At 42.8% G+C, this 23,130-nt stretch overlaps 2 protein-coding genes across 6 annotated transcripts; one reads left to right on the top strand and one right to left on the bottom strand.

The window, feature by feature from the left end:
• Window positions 1-162: 162 nt before the first annotated feature.
• Window positions 163-3,738, top strand: LOC117748514 (potassium channel subfamily K member 1-like). 3 transcript variants are annotated; one of them, XM_034558339.1, is made up of 4 exons: window positions 163-632; window positions 1,053-1,457; window positions 1,549-1,619; window positions 2,391-2,585. In XM_034558339.1, exons 1-4 carry the CDS (start codon window positions 170-172, stop codon window positions 2,457-2,459), a joined length of 1,008 nt encoding a protein of 335 aa, XP_034414230.1. In that variant the 5' UTR covers window positions 163-169; the 3' UTR covers window positions 2,460-2,585. The 3 variants fall into 3 exon arrangements, with proteins under 3 accessions (XP_034414230.1, XP_034414231.1, XP_034414229.1); XM_034558340.1 differs by lacking the exon at window positions 2,391-2,585 and having other exon boundaries at window positions 1,549-2,271; XM_034558338.1 differs by lacking the exon at window positions 1,549-1,619 and having other exon boundaries at window positions 171-632; window positions 2,391-3,738.
• A 183-nt stretch (window positions 3,739-3,921) lies between these two features.
• Window positions 3,922-21,940, bottom strand: entpd1 (ectonucleoside triphosphate diphosphohydrolase 1). 3 transcript variants are annotated; one of them, XM_034558335.1, is made up of 10 exons: window positions 21,754-21,940; window positions 9,815-9,942; window positions 9,257-9,374; window positions 8,005-8,155; window positions 7,546-7,705; window positions 7,218-7,421; window positions 6,770-7,027; window positions 6,335-6,448; window positions 6,071-6,208; window positions 3,922-4,600 (listed from the first exon to the last, which is right to left on the bottom strand). In XM_034558335.1, exons 1-10 carry the CDS (start codon window positions 21,767-21,769, stop codon window positions 4,394-4,396), a joined length of 1,494 nt encoding a protein of 497 aa, XP_034414226.1. In that variant the 5' UTR covers window positions 21,770-21,940; the 3' UTR covers window positions 3,922-4,393. The 3 variants fall into 3 exon arrangements, with proteins under 3 accessions (XP_034414226.1, XP_034414228.1, XP_034414227.1); XM_034558337.1 differs by lacking the exon at window positions 21,754-21,940 and adding an exon at window positions 21,597-21,717; XM_034558336.1 differs by lacking the exon at window positions 21,754-21,940 and adding an exon at window positions 11,237-11,589.
• Between the last annotated feature and the right edge of the window lie 1,190 nt (window positions 21,941-23,130).

Genomic DNA, 23,130 nt, shown 5'->3' with positions numbered 1-23,130 from the left:
CGCGTCCAGAACAAGTTGACCTCCAGTTTGAGCCTCAGGTGAAAAATAAATTCTTTGTCATGACTCAAAACACTAAACCTGTTAAACCGGTTGGAGGGGGGGGGCGTGCAGGAAGAGACACACACGCACGCACACACGCACACACACACACACACCTGTTGAGCCGTGAATGGGTGACGTCATCACCCGTTTCAGTGAGGTGAAGAATGAGGAAGACCCTGTTCCCCCGGTGAGAGAGGGAGAGAGAGAGGATAAGAAGTCACACATACGGTCCTTCTTTCGGGGAAGTGGAGCGATGATCTGCGGGTGCGCTCGGTTCGTGGAGCGGCGCCAGTCCGCGCTGTATTTTGCGCTGCTGGTTGTCGGTTACATCCTCTACCTGCTGGTCGGCGCCGGGATCTTCTCCGCCATCGAGCGGCCCTACGAGCAGGAGCTCCGTGGCGAGCTGAAGGCGGCCCGACGGGACTTCCTGAGCAACAACAGCTGCGTGTCCGACGCGCGCCTGGAGGAGCTGCTGGCCCGAGCGCTCGAGGCCAGTAACTACGGGGTGACGGTGCTGGGGAACAGAAGCGGGCGGAACTGGGACTTCGTGTCCTCCCTGTTCTTCACCAGCACCGTGCTGACCACAACAGGTGAAGATTATTATTATTATTACAATAACTTTTTTAATTAGATCAGATTGTGAAAAGTCGCGTATCATTAACACATCAGTGATACATTATCCCATTTTACCTATATACGTATATAATAACGTCTGTGGTTATACTTTCAGAGAAGAATGAGCATGTTTTTCCTATATATATTTTTTAATTGACACCACTGAAGCTCTGAAACATTATTGTTTAATAATATTAAAAAACACTTCACTTTGTGTTTTAATTTTTAATGGCATTTAGATTTAAAGATGTCGTCACACTTGAATGAGCCTCTGTCTTTATGCCTCGCTTTCGCGTCCTTCTGATGATTGTTTTGTTTTGTGTGTAGAGCTTCACAGGGCTTCCTGGAGAAGGGTCCCACCTGTAATTAAGCTGCGTGTTTTGTTGTGTTTTCAGGTTACGGCCACTCGGTTCCTCTCTCCGACGAAGGGAAGGGCTTCTGCATGTTCTACGCCCTCTTTGGCATCCCGGGTACCCTTTTCCTCCTCACCGCTCTGGTGCAGAGGATTATGGCCCTGGTGACTCTGCGTCCGTTGTCCTATTTCCACCATCGATGGGCCTTGGCTAAATCGAAGTTAGCCGCCATCCACGCCGCCTGCCTTACCCTCATCATGACCCTGCTGCTCCTCATCATCCCTGCGTGGATCTTAGTCGGCCTGGAGAAAGAGTGGGATTTTCTGGAGTCTCTGTATTTCTGTTTCATCTCTCTGACGACCATCGGCCTCGGGGATTATGTCCCCGGAGAGACCCAGAGTGGAGAGGATAACCCACACCCACAGCTCTACAGGCTGGCCATTACAGGTGACTGAATATACTGCTTTGCTTACAGGTGCTTAAAGACTTTTGTCTCCAAAAAGAAAAACAACCTAAGCCGATAACTCTTCAATTTTAGAAAAAGAGCAGAGAAGTGGTTCCCAACCTCGTTGGATGGTGACCAATTCCATCAGGATGAGTCTGCGAGTTGTAAGCCGTTAAACCAGAGACACGTTTTTTTTTCTTCTTTTTTCCTTGTCATGTTTCAACTGAATGATTTTAGAGCCGCTGAGAAGAAAAAGTATAAAGTATTTCACAGGGAGAAAGCAACCAGAGTGTAAGAGCCTACAGCCATGCGAACTGTTCTGTGAGGCCTCCGCTATGAAGGTGGATTTGTGTCTTTATTACGCAAACAAACCCCAAAAAGAATCTGAGCAAATTTCTCGTTTGTAAGTAGAAATACATCAACTGAAAATAAGGGAGTCACGAAACGTTCTTGGTAATCCATCAAATAGCTGTTGAGATAATCGACTCCCAGTCTGGGACGCCCTGCTGCAGAGCAACATGTGATCCTTTTAACTGAGGTTAAAACATTTAAATCACAAAAATCCGAATTCAGGTTGTTGTTTTTAGACAATTTTATTATATGTTCATTAGATGTTTGATAATATGCTCATCCTTTTGTCCATAATTTACCACTTCAGCTTTTCTGATTGACAGGTTAAACAAAGCAAGCTACTACACCCTTTATGTAATCACCAAACCTTGATGTGATATTATCAGTCACTGATATTTGATTTGTCGTGTGTGTGTGTGTGTGTGTGTGTGTGTGTGTGTGTGTGTGTGTGTGTGTGTGTGTGTGTGTGTGTGTGTGTGTGTGTGTGTGTGTGTGTGTGTGTGTGTGTGTGTGTGTGTGTGTGTGTGTGTGTGTGTGTGTGTGTGTGTGTGTGTGTGTGTGTGTGTGTGTGTGTGTTCTCCCAGTTTACTTGCTGCTGGGCTTGGTGTTTGTGCTGGTGCTGCTGGAGACGTGTTACGAGCTTCCCCAGATGAGACGCCTCACACAGAGGTTCTACCTAGAAGAAGTCCGGGAGCTGGACTCCGAGACCACCGACATCATGGACCAGGACCACCTGAGCGATGAGCACAGCGACCCCTCGAGTCACGTGACCGATCACCTGCCGGTCATCCCTTCTGTGTCGGAACAGGCCGCTTCCTTACGGCTGCACAGCGGGGCGACGCCTCGCCGCGAACAGGATCTTCTGTCGAGAGCAAACTGAGTTGACGGATTGCCCTGCAATCGAGATCCGGACTGCTGCGGACACACCGGCTTTGACCTCTAAATGTGTATGTGTGAGTTTTATAAGGAGCCTGAGCACACGTGTGTGTGTGTGTGTGTGCGTGCGTGTGTGCGTGCATGTACGTGTAAGCTGGGTCACTTAATCACTTAAAAAGGGCTTTCTGCCGTTGCCAACACCAACAGACATTGTGTGGCGTAACGGAGGAACCGCCCACAGATTAACGGGACGGCATTGTGTTCTCGGTCTCCCGGGCAGCTCCCGTTCCCATGAGCTCTATCCGTGACACAGAGGAAGGGCTGGGCCCCCAAACGGAGGGAAACCTCACACGGTTCCACTTCCTGCCAAAGCCTTGATGCCGTAATTACAAAGTGGCACCGTTTTCTCTAGAGAATTTTTTATATATATATATATATATATATATATATATATATATATATATATATATATATATATATATATATAATCTATGATTGGTATTTGCATCGGACATTTGGAAAGTAGTATGTCAGCACAAGGGAATCGGGTTTACGATCAGTTATATACATTATGTGATCGGATTCCTATAAAAGGTAATTTAAGACAAAATAATAGAAACCTGTCAGCGTAACGCAATATAGTTCAAGAGCACCAAACTGCAGCCTCCATAATTATCATGAAGTTGAATCAATGTCTTTCTTAAACTATAAGAAAATTATGATTTCCATTAAGGGAAGACTTATTGCAGCACTGTTGTATTAGACTGCTTTGGTTTTAGCTAGCTGTACCTCATAAACTGGACATTGAATATATTTCAATGGGGTAATCATACTGTAATGTGTGCCTTTTCACCACTAGAGGGCACCGCTTTAATTTTATACACAAAAAGAGTTACTTGAGTTCTTTTGTTACTGGGATGTTATCTCATGCTGCTCAGGGAAAAAAGATTTATAGAACAATTTAATTTATGCATTGTCAAAACTGAGGATACATGTTGCTTTTTAAATATTATCCATTTTACTCATTAGCTAGTGCAACAGCCGAAACAACGGGTTCAAATCACAAGAAATAAATGAATGTAATTTGTTTTTCAAAAGATGATTTTTGCCCATGTTTCCATCGTCAATTTGCTAATTTTATGAGCAAAACTTTGTAATTGTAGTATTTATAAAATCCTATTAGCTTTTTGCATTCAATGTAAATACATCCTGCAACATTAAACATTTTCTAATCGATGATGTGTTTTTTAATTTTAATTTAAATTTTTTTTACAAATGATAAGCGATTTAAAACATTTTATATAAACAAGGGTTATTTCATTTATTTATACAGTACAGTATCATATTCACATCGTAATTCAAGACCCGTACATGCAGACTGATATATGTACGCAAACACGCAAGCGCCCATTCAAATTCAAACATACAAGCTCGCACATAAACACAAGAACTGTCCATCAACACTCACTCTGTAGAAAGAGGAAGTATTTGTCCTTCTGGAATGTCCTTGAATTGAGTTGAACTGTTGATGTGCAGTAGACGTTGACCTTTCACCCCCCCCCCCCCGCCCCCCCACAAAAGTTGACTATCTTATAAAAAGTTGACTATTTTATAAAAAGAAATTGGTAGAACACGCCAACACCACCTCCCAGACATCCCCCTAACTCGCCGTCACACACACGTGCACACGTCTGTGCACGTGTGTGTGTTTTTATACGATCTGTTGCTGTTTGGAGCAGTGGGGCCAGAGAGGGCGCACGCTGACGAGGAAGAGGATGAAGATCAGCACTGCAATGATGGTTACTATGGAGACGTAGCCGGCGTAGGGCAGAGGGGGAGTGTCTGGAGCCTCGGCTGGAATCATATTGGTCAGATTCAACATGTAGCCCAACGTCCAGCCGGCATCACTTCCTTTTATCTAGACACAACCACAGGAACAGGGAAAACTATCACTGTCATGTATTGATGTCCTGCAGGCCAGTACTGCACTTTTAATGTGGCATTCACTTCTTCTTGCATAAATATTTTTTACTTTTGCTTAAGGAATTTGAAATGGAGAATTGTTTTCCAATGCATTCTCTTGCTGCTAATCTTAACCATCACAACTACATGGCGACATAGACATAACATGTTTGTTGTGCTATGCAGCAATTCCTTTAATCCATTTTCTATTTTGGGAGACGGTAAAAGAAACCTTGAACGTTTAACCAAAATGTTTTCTTATCATATAAATACACACAGAAAATACTTATTTTTCAATAAGTTTTTCAGTATCTGTGTCTTGGTATTGTGCATGCTGGCTGTGTTTTTCCTACTGTGATAAACCACAATATCCGCTCTGAAAAATACCTCTACAGTACATCAAAACGTAGAAATATAGAAAACAAACTAACATACACAGAACCAACAACAATCACTTTCTTGGTTTTTTTAATTATATATTTAGATCAGGCTTCATTCATTCATTTTAAATAATGTTTTTTATGTATTTATTGTTTTATATTGCTTTTGTAAACCCCTTTATAATTTATTTGATTTATTGATGGATTAATATTAATTTAAGTTCAATTAAATAAAATATGAATCTCATTGCCTGATTAAATATCAAACCATAGCAATTGATTTCACTTATTTATAAATTAATCTATTTGTAAAATATTTAAATAATTCCTGTTTTTATTGTCCGTTATGCTTTTCTAACCATGAACATGACACTCCTCTGTTCATACCATAGACTGCATATGAAAATGATTCATACACTATGCCTTTCCCATTATTAGCCAAACTTTATCACTATCATTATTCTGGTTGCTGCGTCATCATAACACCTGTTGGTTTGCTGCCATGGGCTGAATGTGTTTTTGTAATATTCTCCCTTGAGTCGTCCAGCAGGGCGTAACACTGTCTTGCTCACATTATTTCCTTATGATATAAGCCTCACAAATATGCTCCAGGATAAATAGGACTGCTTTTAATTTTCTATATGTAACAATCATTCATAGGTGTATTGGGGGATGAGTTCTCTCAGCAGAATTCTCATTGCTATATATCCTTATATGAATAGTTTATATTATATATATATATATTATATATATATAATATATAAGGGTAAGTGTCTCCGACTGGACTGAGGAAGTACCAGGTGACGTTTTCTGGTCAGGTTGCTAGACTGAGCCAATCCTTGATGGATAAGTTAGCTCATTCTTCTCAATTGAGAAAACCTTTATAATCTTTTTAAGCCCAGAGTAACGCTATTGACATCAATGTTTTAAAGTGGGATCATATGAAGTCAGAGAAGAGGACAAAGAGTAATGTTGAGGCTGAGTATCCAAAACTCAAATCGCTCTGAGGTGTGAGGGAGGAAAGAAGTGGACCGTGATCTACTGACCTTTTTAATGAATCTAATGTCGGAGTAGCTCACTGAGGTGAAGTTGTATCCGTCTATCAACAGGGTGAGGATGTACGTGCCAGAGAAACAGTACTCAGCCAGATACTTTGGTTTTGTCTTTGGATGCTGCTGCACGATCTGTTCAAACAGGTTAAATGCGGTGATACCATTAAGTATATATAGGCCTTCTGCAGGACTTAAGACAGGAAATCAGATGAATATGGCTGCATTTGTTTTGTAACTGATCCATAAATGGTCCCCGACCTGACTCCAAGGCGTAGCGCAGTAGAGTTTGAGCTTTTCCTTGACATCCTCCAGAGTGATGGATGTATCGGTCAGATTGAGGAAGTCCATCACAAAGTAGTAAGCAGAGAAAGCCTACAGGGAAAGGGAGGAAGAGATGAGGCAAAAAGGGAATTATCTAAATATTGTATTATCTTAGCGTTTTTTTTTTTCTGCCAGTACATACGCAAAATCAAAAACAGCAGCAACATCTCTTTCCAGGAACTGTATCTCTGTTACTCTGGATAATTATGTTACGCTCAATATTTATTTGGGAGAGAAATGATCTGCGACAGTGAGGTCTGGATTATTCAGTTCAACACAAAGAACAATGCCATTCACCTACATTTTATTGGTGCAGTACAAAGTATCGGCATGGCTAGACACCACTAGAAGTGAGACAACTTGATAACTTACCCCGAAAGGCCCCTGCAGAATTGGCTGGAAGACCCCATTGAAAGAGCACTGGCTGTATTTGCATTTAGTAAAGTTGAAGACTTTTTTGACGACTTCCTGGCATTCTTGGAAGTTTCCTGTCCCGGTGTGATCGAAGGTTTCAGGAGCTCCTTGTGGTTTCCTGTCTGACACGCAGGGGCTGTCATAGAGGACAGAGTACTTCTTTGTTTCAGAGTACCCAGGGTGGGAACAAGGATCTGCTACTATTTTTGGACCTGACTAGAAGAGAGAGCGAGATAAAGAGGTGTAAGAGATATACAGAGTGAGCTAATTCAATTTAAAGTCAGCATTATTGCACATTTCAGTATGTAATTTCACTCTTGAATATCATTAAATCTTAAATGACCACAGATTAGATTAGATTTGAACGGATCAATAATGTCAACGGAGGGGAAAAGGCGCAATTTACTTGAGTGTGTTCTGCCAGCCTAATTCGTTGCGCTTGGTCTTTCCCGTAACACAGGAAGCTGTGAGTGTACAGCGTGTAGTCGTTTCCGTATAATCGGAAAGTGACGGAGTTGCTAGGTGACTCTGAACCGTCATAATTATCGGATACAAAGCTAATCTGAGTGGAGGCCCCGCCGAGGTCGAGGGCGCCGGTGGTTTCCAAGCCCTGCAGCAGAGACAAAAAGGCGTTAAAGTCAGTCGACCGCAGGCGCACGCCGACTGACGCACAGGAAGCACATTTCAAAGTAGAAAAAAAAAGAAACGTGCAGACTTGCACGACAAGGCGAGACCTGTTTGAGGCGGTCATCCAAGTAGTTGACTGTGACCCAGCCAAAGGCGCCCTCCTCCTGGCCCTTGAGTAGTCTCGCCCCTTGATAGGAAAAGGGGGATTTTTCCAGCGCTCCCTTCACGGCTTCAAAGACCTTGTCTGACACCACTTTGTTCTCCATGCTGCGCACAACACTAATTAATTAGACTGATTCACATCCATAATTCAAATCAATACAGCAGCCCATAAATAATAAATAGACTCCGACGGTAACATATTCCTGCCATTAAATCACAAAGCAGGCATATGAAATATGCTACAGATTGTGGCACAAGCACAATTATAAATCAGTGCGTCAGCATGAAAAGACACGGTGTGTTACTTTGAGTGGATACATGTTTGATGATGGATCATGGGGATGTGTGTGTGTGTGTGTGTGTGTGTGTGTGTGTGTGTGTGTGTGTGTGCACGTTTGCCGTACTCAAGCAATCTCATTCCGGCGGTAGCCCCCAGGTAAAGAGGTGTCTCGTGGTGCCGTTTTTTGGGCACCCACTCTTCGGCCTCCCGCATGCATGCCCTCAGAGACTCCCCAGCCTTCGGCGGAGCAGACGCATAGCTGGAGATACCAGGACCTGCAAGTTGAGCAAAATGTCAAGAGGAAGTTGAAGTCATTTAAATAGCGGCCACACGGAGAAAAACAAAGAAGTGTGGAGATGATGTCATCAATGTGTCCGCTTCATGGAAGTGTGCTTCCCAGGTATTCAACACCTAAATTGCTTTTTTTGAGGCACCTCCTCCTTTCTTGTGTTAACCTCTTAGGGGATGCAGCTGGGTTAAAAGACATTCCTGCTCATATTTCACATCTGTCTGACCCGTAAAAAAAACAGCATGCTTTAGTTTATAGCACAATACTTTCTGACTTTCTTACCCTGACTTTGGCACTCCACCCAGCTACTTAAACCTTTCAAAACAGCCTCTAGTTTCATTTAAACAAACCAACTCTACCGCGTTGTTTTAAACAAGCCTTTCTCAGAGAAGCGTGTTGACCCATATGGTCCATGGGAGTCCGCCAGCTGGTATCAATGAAAGTGTTCTACTTCAAGCTTTGGAGTCCCGACAATCAACTTACAGAAGACAAGCCGAGTCAATTGGACAGACGTCTGTGTTATATGTTATGTATTTAAAGAGTCTTTAATCATTTAGAGAGATTTGGTTGCATAAGAAGGTTGCCTTGAGGCCGAGGCACAGACACATCTGGATTTCCCTGCCAGTTCCAGGACAAAATATACCTTGACTTAATCTTTTACATCCATAGCCATGCATGTAAATTCATTATTAATAAATGTCTCTTCCAATACAATAATCCAAGTGTGGACATACATGTTGATAAGTTAAACATAATATATATATATATATATATATATATATATATATATATATATATATATTTGAAATGATTAGGTGAAAACCAATGACATTATTTACAACTTATTAAGCCTTGAAAAAGTATGTATTATTAGACATTAGTATCAACAATTACATCAGTATCTACACATGTTTTCGTTTATTGTTCTAGTGCTACCACGCGTATACTAAACGCTCCCAGTGAACTGTGTAAACATACACATTCATGATTGCCCTTTCTTAAATATTTGCATTAGCACGCATTAGTGGTTGTATACGTGACTGTGAGGGCAACGTGTGTCCATGTGACGACATTGTGCAGCACATACCGTCGACTGTGCAGGAATGCTTCTGTTCAACTCTTCCAGTGTTGTTATCCTTTTCCGCCGGCCACTCGTAGATATACAGAGACGTGTGGGAGGAGCCGGCGTCCAGCACGATCCCATACTTGAGTGGAGACAGAAGTAAGTGTTCCAGTTCAGTACTTACTTTGGATAACGTACATCCGGACTTACACTTGAAGTACCAAAGACTGTATAGCTCCAAGACAAACTTTCCACAAGTATAGCACTTATCTGTGCAAATAAAATAATATTAATTTAGTGCAGAACCGGAGTAAAACAGAACACTAGACACTGTAATCTCAATGATAGCCATGTGACTCTTTCTGGGTCTGCATTTGTGACAAAAAGGAGTGTTGCTTTAATATTCACATCCACTGGCCTTATTTGGCAGTGGATTTCTAGAACCAGTTGTACAGGTTGAGGTCATATTGACAAGAGACCATATTTGGCTTGTGGACATTGGACAGAGAACCCGCAGTAATGCAGTGGGCTCCCCACACAGTGCAAAAAAATACAACACTTTAGTCGTTTCCTCTACCATACCTTGTACTTTTGGAGGAGGGGCATGTTCTGCAAAACTGCTACCGTCACCAAGGCAACAATCGCTATGACGCCAATCACAGTGATGATGATGGTCACCGGCGTGTGCCAGGGGTTCTTCTCTTTCATCGCTGAGAGCGGGGGCGGAAACGACAGACAGACAGGAAGGAGAAGTGAGAGGGGTTGCCGGGGTAGAAAGGGGGAAGATGGGGACACATTGGAAAGAGGAATGGAGTGTTAGCCAATTTTGCATCCAGATGTGAGTGATGTAACAGCATGTGTGTGTGTGTGTGTGTTTGTATATATGAGGGAGAGCCTGTTGGGGGTTTGCAAATGTCTTTAATTGTGTTGTTTTGTAACCAAGGGCTACAGATAGATTTGACTGATTTGGTTTTCTTCTGAACTCGCGCAAAGCGGTTCATTGTTTCATCAAAGTTCTGAGGTAAGGCTGAAAGATCAACACGACTCCCTCTTGGAACATGATCAAAAGGAAAACAACTGGTGGAAATAGCTGGCGTGTTTATACAAAGCAATGCCATAACAATAAAAAAAAATGATGACCTATTAGGATTAAAGCTACAGCGATGAGTCACTGTAACTTATGATTTCAGCATCCTGTTGTGGGTATTATTCTAATCCTAAATATATTTGATCGCTGTCTCTGCTACTGCTTTGTTTGGTTACCATTCTGTACAATGGGATTTGAAACACGCACGCGCACGCACACACATAACCACAGATAGTATTGTAGAGTACAGCAAATATATTGCCAGTTTACTGTATAAAGGGACAAAGAAGGGTATAACAGGCGGTCTGTATATTCACAAGGCTGTTGTGATGGAAAAGAGTGATGAACACGCCTGAACTGTAAAGTACACACACTTGTGCGCACACAGGCGGTATAAAACCAGCTTTGTTCCAGCTGCCATCACGCAGGTGAACACATTACTATTATTATAATTATACATCTGTAGCTTTGAGTACTTTTATCATGTTTGTCCGGTTGTATGTGTTTGTTGTAATGTATGTCGAGATGGATGCCTTGATTTCTATTGTTTTCTACTGCAAACCAAGTCTACCTACGGGTACTAATAAAGTAACCAAACCAAACCAAACCAAAACAGGCACACATGGTTGTTTGATTATTACCAGGTTAATTAAACTAGCAGACCCTATATAGGTGCATGGCAGCAAGTACACTCATTGTAGAAAAGTGACCCAACTGTAGAGCACAGTACACATTTCATGAGGACATCGAAAGCCACAAACACACACTGCATCAGCAGGACATGCTGCAATGATAAACCTGACCACGATCTACTGTGGGAAAACACACACAGACTGGAACTTAGAGAGAGAGAGAGACTTAACGCACATTTAAAGCAGCACGCCATTGCTCAACAGACCACGAAAGAGAGCGCTTACCTCTGTTGTCTACTTCAATGAACTTAACACTGGCAGGGGAGGGAGAGAGGCACAGAGAGTGTGAGAGAGAGAGAGAGAAAGAGGGAGGGATGAGAGAATAAGAGAGTGAAAGAGGAAGGGAGAGATAGAGGGGAATATGGGGAGGGGAGAATGGACAGAGGGAGGTAGCAGAGTGATAAGACGAGAGGTGTTTCCGTCGAGGCCGGACACAGGGTTACAGAAAAGAGCTGTCGTTCTGGTGGAGCTGCTCTGAAGCACCGAGTTTGGCATTTCCTCCCCAAGCCGGGGCAGCAAAGCCGGTTACTATGGAGACACAGCTAAAGTGTGTTTGTGCGTGTGTCGATGTGTGCTTGCGTGCATGTGAACCCCTTAAAGGGACTCTCTCTCTCTCTCTCCCTCTCTCTTTCTGTGAACTAATGAGAGGCACTCACCCCGCATTACTCTCTCTCTCTCTGTTCATTCTGTGGGATGTGGAGTGGAGGAAGTGGGGACTCCCTTGATTAGCTGTTTGTATCACCGGTTGGCTATGATGTCATCTCTGTGACGGATCGGAATCCCCTGCTTTTCTCCCAGACTGTGTGTGTGTGTGTGTGTGTGTGTGTGTGTGTGTGTGTGTTAAAAGAATAGGGTTTGCTGGTGAGCTGGTGTGTGGGCTTGTCAGTGCAGACCCAAAACATGACTTGCCTGCAAATGTGTTGATCTATTCACAGATCCATTCTGTTATGTCACCCTATCTGGCTGCACACACATGCCGCTACACAAATATACATGTTTAAACAAATGTTATACCACTTATCATCCGCTTCCTCTCCTTGAGAGAGCTGAATCAAAGCCTCGCACATTACGGAAGGAAGGAAGCGCGTGTGTGCACACACACACACATGCGCGCACACACACACACACACACACACGCACACACACGCACACACACACGCAGCCACCACAAAGTATCCTGTAATTGTTTGACCGCGCTATTTCACTGTGCAAACAACCAAAGTTCACAGCTATTTTACTCCTTTTTAAACACATTATCCAGTAACTGTTATGTATCATATTCACTGTGTATTCTGGAAATGGCCGTCATTTTGTCACCCAGCCGAAAACTTCTACACACCTCTATATCACAGAAATTGGGTCATTGGTCTGCTCATTTTAGGCAATCTGGATCAAACTACAGCTGCTAGAAAAATTATATTGTGGCAAGTTGTGTTGTTGCCTCTTTTTTTATACGCGGAGCATCAGGTGGCTGCAACCTGACTTGAGACGACGACGACAACACAAGCTATCACATAAAACGGTGCTTTCCGTTTGAAAATAACTAATAATAATTCATATTAATGCATAACGAGTAATGAGGGATTACTATTCGGGATTTTTGGGGCGATGCATATATAAAAAACTAATCAAAAATAATACTGATTTGGACGTTAATTACAATGGCAATGGTCGAAGTGTCAACCTTATTCAAATGAAGTATTTCAAATTAAACTAAATGTGGTATTACATTATTAAAAGAAACAATTATATATATATATATATAAAGCACCTAAAAAAAAAGAAGTATGACAGGAGAGAAAGATATTTTAAAATGCATGTGACAGGTCTGTGATCGCTCTATGCACTGATGGGACCCCATACACACGATGACCCTTGGATGATAACCAAAGACTGAGAAAAATGCAACCCGAAGGTCTCTTTAATGGATTTTTGGTTTACGAGTTGTCCTTAGCTTTGCCAGATATTGGAAAACAACTGTCGGGGAAGTCGGGGTGGAGCTGTGCCAAGAGAAACTACTTCCAGTTGATTCTGGACTCAAAGTATAACATTCAGGGAGGAAAATTGCTTTTCAGTTGCTTGCATGAAGAAATAACAGTCAACATAAAGAAAAATTATCCCGACGTAAACAAAATCAGAAGGGTCCTACAGGACCAATCTTAGTGGAGGTCCATACACTAACTCTGACTGCGGGACTCGGCTGTGCGAACGCATATCGCTTCAAAGGTATTTTGGGATTCCTCGAAGACGGAACGCAGCTGCAATGAGGCCAGGAATGAAACCATGTGGGATGGCCACACATGTGTACTCGTTTTACAAAGTCTTCACTTGCCTTGATTTCTATTGTCATTGCTTTAATTAATGTTGGAGAGCAGCTGTTGATGCAAGTAAACAGCCAGCCCTGGCATTAATAAACAACTCTTTTATTGACAGCTGGTGCCAATCAAGAAAACCTCTTCTTCTAAACGCCTCTCGAACTTGACCACTTCCAGTCAAATTCCCTCCATATATTGCTTTCAGTATAAAGTAGAAACAGACTGTTAGTGCATTATGTGTACTGATGATGATGATGATGATGATGTTGGCAGCTCGATAGAGATACATATTCACAAACACGTTGAGACAGAAAACAGGGCTTACATAAGAAGCAAATGAAATGCATGAGATCACAGAGGAACTCTTTTGGAACATCAACCCTGATTGGACCGCAGGCTTTTTGGCCTCAACACACATATTTGTATGGTTAGTGCCATAACACACTCCCTAATAACAACTAAACCCCGAGCCTTGACCAATCCCAAACCTAGCCTGGTCTCAAGCCTAAAACCAAGAAGAAGAAGCTACTTTAACTAAAACATCCGCAAAAGTGTGACCATGTATTATTAAATAAAAGAGGGTAATGTTGTTTTATAGAAACTAATCAAACCACAGAAGCTCAGTGTGGCAGCGGGGTGTGGCTAGGCTCAGCTGCAGAGTGGGTGGAGCGGGGGTGTGGTTAAGGGAACAGTGTCATGATGTGTAAATGAGCCTCAGCTGGGATCAATTGTGTTTTTTGTTCCATATAAGAGCAGGAGTAGCTGGAGAGGAGGGAGAGCGGGTAGCGGAGGCCCGGATCGGTCGCTACCAGAAGCGTGACAAATAAGTAAATAAAAACTCTTACTGCCCTCATAATTGTGTGTGTTGCCCTCTTTGGTGCCTGCCCGAGACTCGAACCTGTTACACTCAGGTTTATTGCAGTTAATTACAAATCCAGTTGTCGGCGATATTGTGTAGCCGAATCAATATGATGAATTGAAAGTAAAGCGACTAAACCCTTTTTGAAATTGTAGAGTCTGACTAAATTTTGGGGGTATTTTTTTTTTCTGGTGGTGAATGATAAAATGACAACAATAATGACTTAAATTCCTGCGGTAATGATTTACTTGTCTTGTAATAATAATGAAATTGTGTCATTTTATGTCTTAAAGGTAATGTATTACTGAAACACCACCCGACACCTTGGACCAACCACAGTGTTCCAAAGCACATAACAGACTATGCATTCGCACACGTCCACACAGTTTTTCCATTTCCGTCCCTTCTGTAAACAATATGCAGTGTTAGAGTGAGGATGGTTCAACGTACGAGGTGGAAAGAGGACAGCGCTGAACAATACAAGTGGAACACATAACATCTGTTATCATTAAGTGTTTCTCTTGGGGGTCCTTTTTTTTTTACGAGTTTAATGCCAACATTTTGAGGACTTTAAGGAAAAGAGCTTTTTATTTAGCTTCGAACTAACTTGAACTTGTAAGGAAGGTTAGAAAAAGAGAGACTAGAGTTTTAATATTAACTTCTGGTGCCTGCAGAATAAAGAAGTATTGCTTAGACAAGCAGCATTCAGATCATACCCCTACAAAGACAACATTCAACAACTGTGTCACATAAAATACCGATCACAGCACAAAAACATTTTTACTGCCGACTACATTCTTATTACTTCAAGTTGACCGTTGACTACATTAAATCCCTAATACACTTTATTAGAATCACTGACTAGATATGAACAGAAAATGCCCTCATTCTGACAAAAAAGAAGTCCATAGTTCAAACTGTTTTTTGTAAGTTTAAACAGTACAGGACAATAAAGTTATCACACACACACACGCACGTGCATAAAGGCCAAGGTACACAGTTTATAGGTTTGCCTCATGTGCCATCCTTACACAAAGTAGCACACGACTATAAAGTTTATCCGTAAATGACCGTATGTTAAAGCCTCGTCACTTAAGAGTCTCCACCCATGTTGATCTGAGATAAAGAGATGCGAAAGCAGCAGAGGAGGAGATAGAAAGAGTGTGTTTTGAATCAGCAGACACTGAGAGGGTTATTACTTTACACTCAGCCGTGACTCAAAGGGTGACACAATCGAGAATGTGGTTTTATAATGGTGGGAAGATGAGACGACGTCCCTCCTAGGCAGGTCTTAAATTTGTTGTGTTGTTTTCATGGTTCGGCTCTAACGAGTCATAGGCCCGTGTGCGGACATGAATATTGTAGGGTAGCGCATGTGTTACGTAGGTGCGTTCACCACAATCGCAAAACAAAAATGGCTGCAAGGCAGGTAAAGATGGTAGGAAATAAGGAAAGATGGGACAACTTAGATTAGAGAAGGAATATTTTAATTATTGTATCAGGGATATTTCATGAGAAAGTACCTGAAGGCGCAAAGCAATTAAAAAACTGCAGCTGACTGATAACTGCAGAGAAGCAAACACAGCTATATATTATTCTGTTGTGGAGGAAAGCCAAACATATAAATACAGAAATACTTTGATAAAGAACTAACAAATCAAAATTGTACTTAATGTCTATTGAGTCGCACACACATTTAAACCTGCAGGCATGCTCCAACATTTACAATAAATGGAAGAAGCCAATAATAACAAGGGGACGTGTAGTGGAGGGGCGCTACATTCCCACACATGAGCGGCGGCCACACCACAAAATGCCTCCGTGGCCGACACCACATCTCCCAGAGAGCCTCATCACTCACCCACCCTAGGGACCTCCCGTGACACTACAATGTCTATTGAGTACGCTCCAATATTTACAATACATGTAAGAAGCCAATACTCATATTAATCAAAAGCGCTTCACAATGATAGATAGGAAGTGCAGACTGTATAGAACTGTGTATAATTCTTGCACTTGATTATATAAGCAGACCCAAGCTAGGTTCCCATGTCTTGCTTGTCAGCCAGTTGATGGATAAAGTGAAGGGGGTTGATCTTTAAGTTGTTCCTCTGAGTTTTGCTGAGCTTTTTAACATTTGTAATATTACTTTTAACTCTTTATCTGATAACTTGGTTAAAAGGTTAATTATTAACATATGCTGCAAACTATTCTCTGTTTGTATCAGGAATACACAATATTGAACGTTAGTTAGCAACACCATCTTGTCGTATATTACATGTGTTACAATCAGAAAGTGAGAAACATCGATGAAAATAAAAACACTTTTTCAATTTCAATACTCTGTATCTGCAAGTACTCATATCATGAGTGGTATCAGCGCATCCCTAAACTTAAAACACATTCAACATCAATAATACATTTTGGCCAATCCACACACACCGTTGTGCACCACTGTGTCCTTGAGTTGTCTCCGGGCTTGTTGCAATGAATCTTGTACACTTTTTTTCCTTAACGTTGAAAGAAACAACAACTCTCAGCTCTATAAATATTCTCTGTTGTGAAACAGCATTGTCTGTTTCCTGTAAAAATGGAACCTCTGGCATTGCTGTATAATTAGAAATGAGAGGAAGCATCTCTGCCCACCACAGGGAAGTGGTCTGTCCTCACTGGTGTCCAGTCCGGCCTGAAGTCTCAACTCTGTCTGGTTATCCCGTGACCTGAAGGAAAGAGCTTTTTATTTAGCTTTGAACTAACTTTTACTTCGAGGGAGACTAGAGTTTTAACATTAACTTCTGTTGCCTGCAGAATAAATAAGTATTGCTTACAGAAGCAGCATTCAGATCATACTCCTACAAAGACAACAACTGTGTCACAGCACAGACATTTTTACTGCCGGACGCATTCTTCTTGCCTCAAGTTGACTACATTCATTCCCTAATACTTACACTTTAATTGAATCACTGACAAAAAAAACAGCAAATGCCCTCATTTTTTCAAAAAGAAGTCCATAGTTTCAAACTGTTTTTTGTAAGTTTAAACAGTACAATAAAGTTATCATACAAACACAGGGCCTAACGCACACAAACGCACACGCACATAAAGGCCAAGGTACACAGTTTATAGGTTCGCCTCATGTGCCATCCTTACACAAAGTAGCACACGACTAAGAAGTTCATCCTGGCCGTATGTTGAAGCCTTGTCACTTAAGAGCAGTGGTGTATAAAGTACCCAAAAGCAATACTTGAGTAAAAGTAAAGATACCTTACTGGAAAATGACTCCAGTGAAAGTCTGATATTAAATGTACTTAAGTATTGAAAGTAAAAGTACAAGTAAATGCTGTTAATAAAAAAGCAAAGGGTCAGAATTTTGAAGTTTATTCTTTGGCCACCATGACCAAGGACAAGGAGTTGTGTTGAAAATAATTGGGTTGGCTGTGATCCATCCAGGAGCAACAATGTTCAAGATAATATACTGTAAAAAATATATATACTGCAAGTTAATCTCATACATAAATATATGAGGGGCCGTTTAGGACATAACTATTGAGACACTCTCACACACTATTGAGACACTCTCACACACTACTGAGACACTCTCACACGCACTATTGAGACACTCTCACACTCTCACACACTATTGAGACACTCTCACACACTATTGAGACACTCTCACACGCACTATTGAGACACTCTCCCGCACTACTGAGACACTCTCACACACTACTGAGACACTCTCACACACTACTGAGACACTCTCACACGCACTACTGAGACACTCTCACACGCACTACTGAGACACACTCACACGCACTACTGAGACACACTCACACGCACTATTGAGACACTCTCACACACACTATTGAGACACTCACACGCACTACTGAGACACTCACACTCTCACACACACTACTGAGACACTCTCACACGCACTACTGAGACACTCTCACACGCACTATTGAGACACACTCACACGCACTACTGAGACACTCTCACACGCACTACTGAGACACTCACACGCACTACTGAGACACTCTCACACGCACTACTGAGACACTCACACACTATTGAGACACTCACACACTATTGAGACACTCTCACACGCACTACTGAGACACTCTCACACGCACTACTGAGACACTCACACGCACTACTGAGACACTCTCACACGCACTACTGAGACACTCTCACACACTATTGAGACACTCTCACACGCACTACTGAGACACTCTCACACACTATTGAGACACTCTCACACGCACTACTGAGACACTCTCACACACTATTGAGACACTCTCACACGCACTACTGAGACACTCTCACACGCACTACTGAGACACTCTCACACACTACTGAGACACTCTCACACACTACTGAGACACTCTCACACGCACTACTGAGACACTCTCACACGCACTACTGAGACACTCTCACACGCACTACTGAGACACACTCACACGCACTACTGAGACACACTCACACGCACTACTGAGACACACTCACACGCACTATTGAGACACTCTCACACACACTACTGAGACACTCTCACACGCACTACTGAGACACTCTCACACGCACTACTGAGACACTCACACGCACTACTGAGACACTCACACTCTCACACACACTACTGAGACACTCTCACACGCACTACTGAGACACTCTCACACGCACTATTGAGACACACTCACACGCACTACTGAGACACTCTCACACGCACTACTGAGACACTCACACGCACTACTGAGACACTCTCACACGCACTACTGAGACACTCACACACTATTGAGACACTCTCACACGCACTACTGAGACACTCTCACACGCACTACTGAGACACTCACACGCACTACTGAGACACTCTCACACGCACTACTGAGACACTCTCACACACTATTGAGACACTCTCACACGCACTACTGAGACACTCTCACACGCACTATTGAGACACTCTCACACGCACTACTGAGACACTCTCACACACTATTGAGACACTCTCACACGCACTACTGAGACACTCTCACACACTATTGAGACACTCTCACACGCACTACTGAGACACTCTCACACGCACTACTGAGACACTCTCACACGCACTACTGAGACACTCTCACACGCACTATTGAGACACTCTCACACGCACTACTGAGACACTCTCACACGCACTATTGAGACACTCTCACACGCACTACTGAGACACTCTCACACGCACTACTGAGACACTCTCACACGCACTATTGAGACACTCTCACACGCACTACTGAGACACTCTCACACACACTACTGAGACACTCTCACACGCACTACTGAGACACTCTCACACACACTACTGAGACACTCTCACACGCACTACTGAGACACTCTCACACACACACACAACGGTTATTTACATGATCTGCGTTTGTCGGTCACGATTGTTTGTTCTCACGGCCGAATGGTGCGTCACTTTAAGTGTCGAGTGTTTCCAATGCTAAAGGAGTTAAGTAAATAAGCAATGAAGCTCCTTTTCCTTTGCATTTAGAGAATTCAAACAGCTCTTATCATGGCGGCCGCTTAGAAACTTCCAGGTCATTTCACTCATTTAGGAACCTTCCTAACCAAAAAGGACTATTCGACCGGTGAGTGCCTCATCACTCACCCAGCTGTAGGTGCTTAAATCACCTAATTGAGGCCTTGCTGGGAATAAAGGGCAGTGGGGGGGGGGGGGGGGGAGAGCACATGGCGGAAAGGAGCTGGGCACCAGCATGGAGGAAAGGAAAACAAAGGACTACGAAGAGGAAGACCTTGTAACCTGGACCGTGTTGAGTTTTCTGTTGTTTAAGGAACCACCTTCTCCTCCGGGACGCTGTACTTTGCACGGCCCCATCCCCCGGCCTAGCCTGCCTGCCCTTTCCCACCTTAGCCTGCCCTCGGGACCTCATGTGACACCACAGGGCAAAGCAATTAAATAATCCGGCTACAATATGTAGGAGAGGTTGAAAGCCAAATATCTAAACACAGAAATGATTTAATATAGAACCAGTCAATATAACACTTCATTGATACATCGTTCCACACATAACACACACCATTGTGCACCACTGTGTCCTTGAGTCGTCACTGCGCTTGTTGCATCAAGTTTTTTTTCAATGAATCTTGTACACTTTTGTTTGTCCTTAACGTTGAAAGACAACTCTCAGCTCTATAAATATTCTCGTCCCCGCTGTTGTGAAACAGCGTTGTCTGCATCCTGTGAAAAGGGAACCTCTGGCAGCGTCATATGATTAGAAATGAGAGGAAGCATCTCTGCCCACCACAGGGAAGTGGTCTGTCCTCACTGGTGTCCAGTCCGGCCTGAAGTCTCGGACTGACACTGACTCTGGTTTTCCCGTGACCTCCAGCAGAGACAAAAAAAAAACATTGTCGGTTTTATCTTGATGAACATCCCTCGTTGGAGTGAAATATTAGCCACAAATGTGAATTTGGAGTTAACGTTTATGGTCATGGAGAAACAGTTGCCTTATTTTAACACTGTAGATAAGGTAGTCCCTGAATGTAAGCTAGCTCTCAACCTTTTCATGATATTGTGAAATTTAAAGAACCGATCATGTTCTTACTCTAATGGTATCTGGCCATGCAGAACATTTTCCAGATTGAAACCTGAATAGCATAAAACTAGTCACCCAAATTAAAAACAAACAAAGTTTGCTTTCAATATTTCCGGGTTGCTCTGATATTTCCTGCTTCACACATCAATTGATGGAGTTGAATGGAATTCTATTGCTGGTGCTCACGTCATTAAAACATAGTTTAACAAAAATGTCCAGAATATCTCTAAAATCGCTTTTTGGAAACCATTTTTTTTTCTGTTTTACCAACAGCTCAAAGCGAGTAACACAAATGGAATTCCATATCCCTGTATTATAACGGGGTGTAAGAGACAAAAACATCAGCACCAAACTACAAGCATGGCATACATTATTTTTTTGCTTTTTGTAATTTGGGTGAATTTACATTTTAAGCCACACAAGGAGAAACCAAACCTAAACAAACCATATACTATAGGTGCAATTCATATTTGATATAGCCCACACAACTCTGCTCTTCTGGTTCACATATACGTCAAACATATTTACTATCAAACTCATACTATCAAAGTAGCGCCATCACCATGAGTCACATGCACTCTGCCTGATAAACTACCATAAACCTCACATGATCGTGGGAGTGCCTCTGTAAGCGTGCCACTGATTATCCTCACAATCACACAGACCCTAGACCTCCCGCTGAGTCACAAATGCCCAAAAATACACAGGCACCTGCTTATGCCGTCCATACGCACACTGGGGCACATGCTGGCTGGGGGGGGGGGTCACACAGCTGCTACATGCAATACGGCAAGTCACACAGTGGGAAGAGAACACACACTCACCTGGTACTCAACATTGTCTGTATCGACTTCTGGTACATCCTGCTGCTGGATACACTTCTGTGATAAGGATGTCCTGCTCTTGTGTGTTATGTGTGTATCTGTGTGTGTGTGTGTGTGTGTGTGTGTGTGTGTGTGCCGGTCAGAGCAGTACACCTACCTCTTTGTGCAGACATGGGTTCTTTCTCAGCAGGAACACAATGCTCTTTCTATTCTTTGCCCCCCTCTCTTCCTCTATCTCTCCCTCTCTCTCTCGTTCCCTCCTCTCTGTCTCCCCCTCTCTTTCACTCTAACGCTCTCTCTTTCTCTCTCTCTCTCTCTACACAGCTCTCTGCTCAGTCTAATGCTGTTCAGCACCTCCTTTCACATACACTTGCTTTATTACGAGAAGCAGAGCTTCCCTCCTCCCTCCTACTCAGCCCAATCCCCTCCTTCCCAGGCGCCCTTAGCTTTGCCTTCTGTTTTCCCCGCTCTCTTTCCCTCTCTCTCTCTCTCTCTACACCTTTGTCATTCTCTTTTCCACCATCACTCTTTCACTCCAAGTGTTCCTGCGTTTTGCTCCTCTCCCCACTTTCTGCATCTTCCTCTCAATCCGTCTCGCTGCCTTAGCGCTCTCTTCCACTGGTGTCTTTTTCATAATTTTCCCTCTGCCTCTCCTTCTCTTTGTCATTGCCTCCGTCTTGTACAACTGGGTCAAACATGAAAGCGGTGTTAGATCTGGATGGGAGCTGGAGGGATCTTGGAGAAGAAGCAGCTGGTGAACTCTGCTTAACTCCTTGATACCCGGCATCCTCTTTTCTATAGATGTCATCTTAACTGTGTTGAAAGAAGGTGGTCTCTTAATGACTCCACGGAAGTCTTTAACCTCAAAGACAAAAGACTCTAAGGTGAACTCTAAGAGGAAGTGAGAATTTGTTTAGTTCAGGATGACAAAGAAACCTTGAGTCAAGGGCCATGACATTGACACTACCTGATTGTACCAAGGCTGAAAAACAAAGCCGCATCTGTTTCTGAGCCATGGTCACAGGGGGGTGGAGGTGGGAGTCCAATTCAAATTCCCACACCAGCCTGCACTTCACAACAATAAACCCCCATTGATACTTGTATGGGAAAAAAAATCGGCCACCATCAGCAAGAAACCGTTAATACATGTGTGATTAGTCTGCTGTTGTATGTTGATGTTTGTCTTACTTTGCTCGGAGCTCTCCCAGTAATGTATTCAGTGATAGAAGACAAACACATTATCATGATAACTGTAATCCTCATTTAATGGTTTTCTCAATGGCATTTCCTTCAAGATGGCAGTAATGTCCTATCGTTCAGCTTGAATCTGTAAACGCTTCATCAGCCTGTCACTAAATATGAAAATCATCATTAGTGATGGTAAATATCTGTTTATCCAGTGGTGAGCACAGTGGGGCGGTTACTGCTTCTGCTCCTTTGGCTCTGAGTGAGTCTAAGTGCCCCCACGTACCCACCTAGTTGGTCTAGTTGGTCTTGTTAGTCCAAGGGTCTCCTACGTGCTGATCCGGTTGGT

The sequence above is a fragment of the Cyclopterus lumpus genome, chromosome 19, assembly GCF_009769545.1.
Source record: "Cyclopterus lumpus isolate fCycLum1 chromosome 19, fCycLum1.pri, whole genome shotgun sequence".
In the NCBI taxonomy this organism is placed as follows: domain Eukaryota; kingdom Metazoa; phylum Chordata; class Actinopteri; order Perciformes; family Cyclopteridae; genus Cyclopterus; species Cyclopterus lumpus.
This window is presented reverse-complemented; position numbering and strand designations above follow the sequence as displayed.

Excerpts from the sequence above, each read along its gene's own strand:
- LOC117748514 (XM_034558338.1), top strand. The coding sequence starts at position 296 with ATGATCTGCGGGTGCGCTCGGTTCGTGGAGCGGCGCCAGTCCGCGCTG. Across the intron at positions 633-1,052 it reads CACCGTGCTGACCACAACAG|GTTACGGCCACTCGGTTCCT; the intron begins GTGAAGATTATT and ends TTGTGTTTTCAG. Across the intron at positions 1,458-2,390 it reads CTACAGGCTGGCCATTACAG|TTTACTTGCTGCTGGGCTTG; the intron begins GTGACTGAATAT and ends GTGTTCTCCCAG.
- entpd1 (XM_034558335.1), bottom strand. Across the intron at positions 9,375-9,814 it reads CCCTCCTCCAAAAGTACAAG|TATGGGATCGTGCTGGACGC; the intron begins GTATGGTAGAGG and ends TCTCCACTCAAG. Across the intron at positions 7,422-7,545 it reads TGGATGACCGCCTCAAACAG|GGCTTGGAAACCACCGGCGC; the intron begins GTCTCGCCTTGT and ends TCTCTGCTGCAG.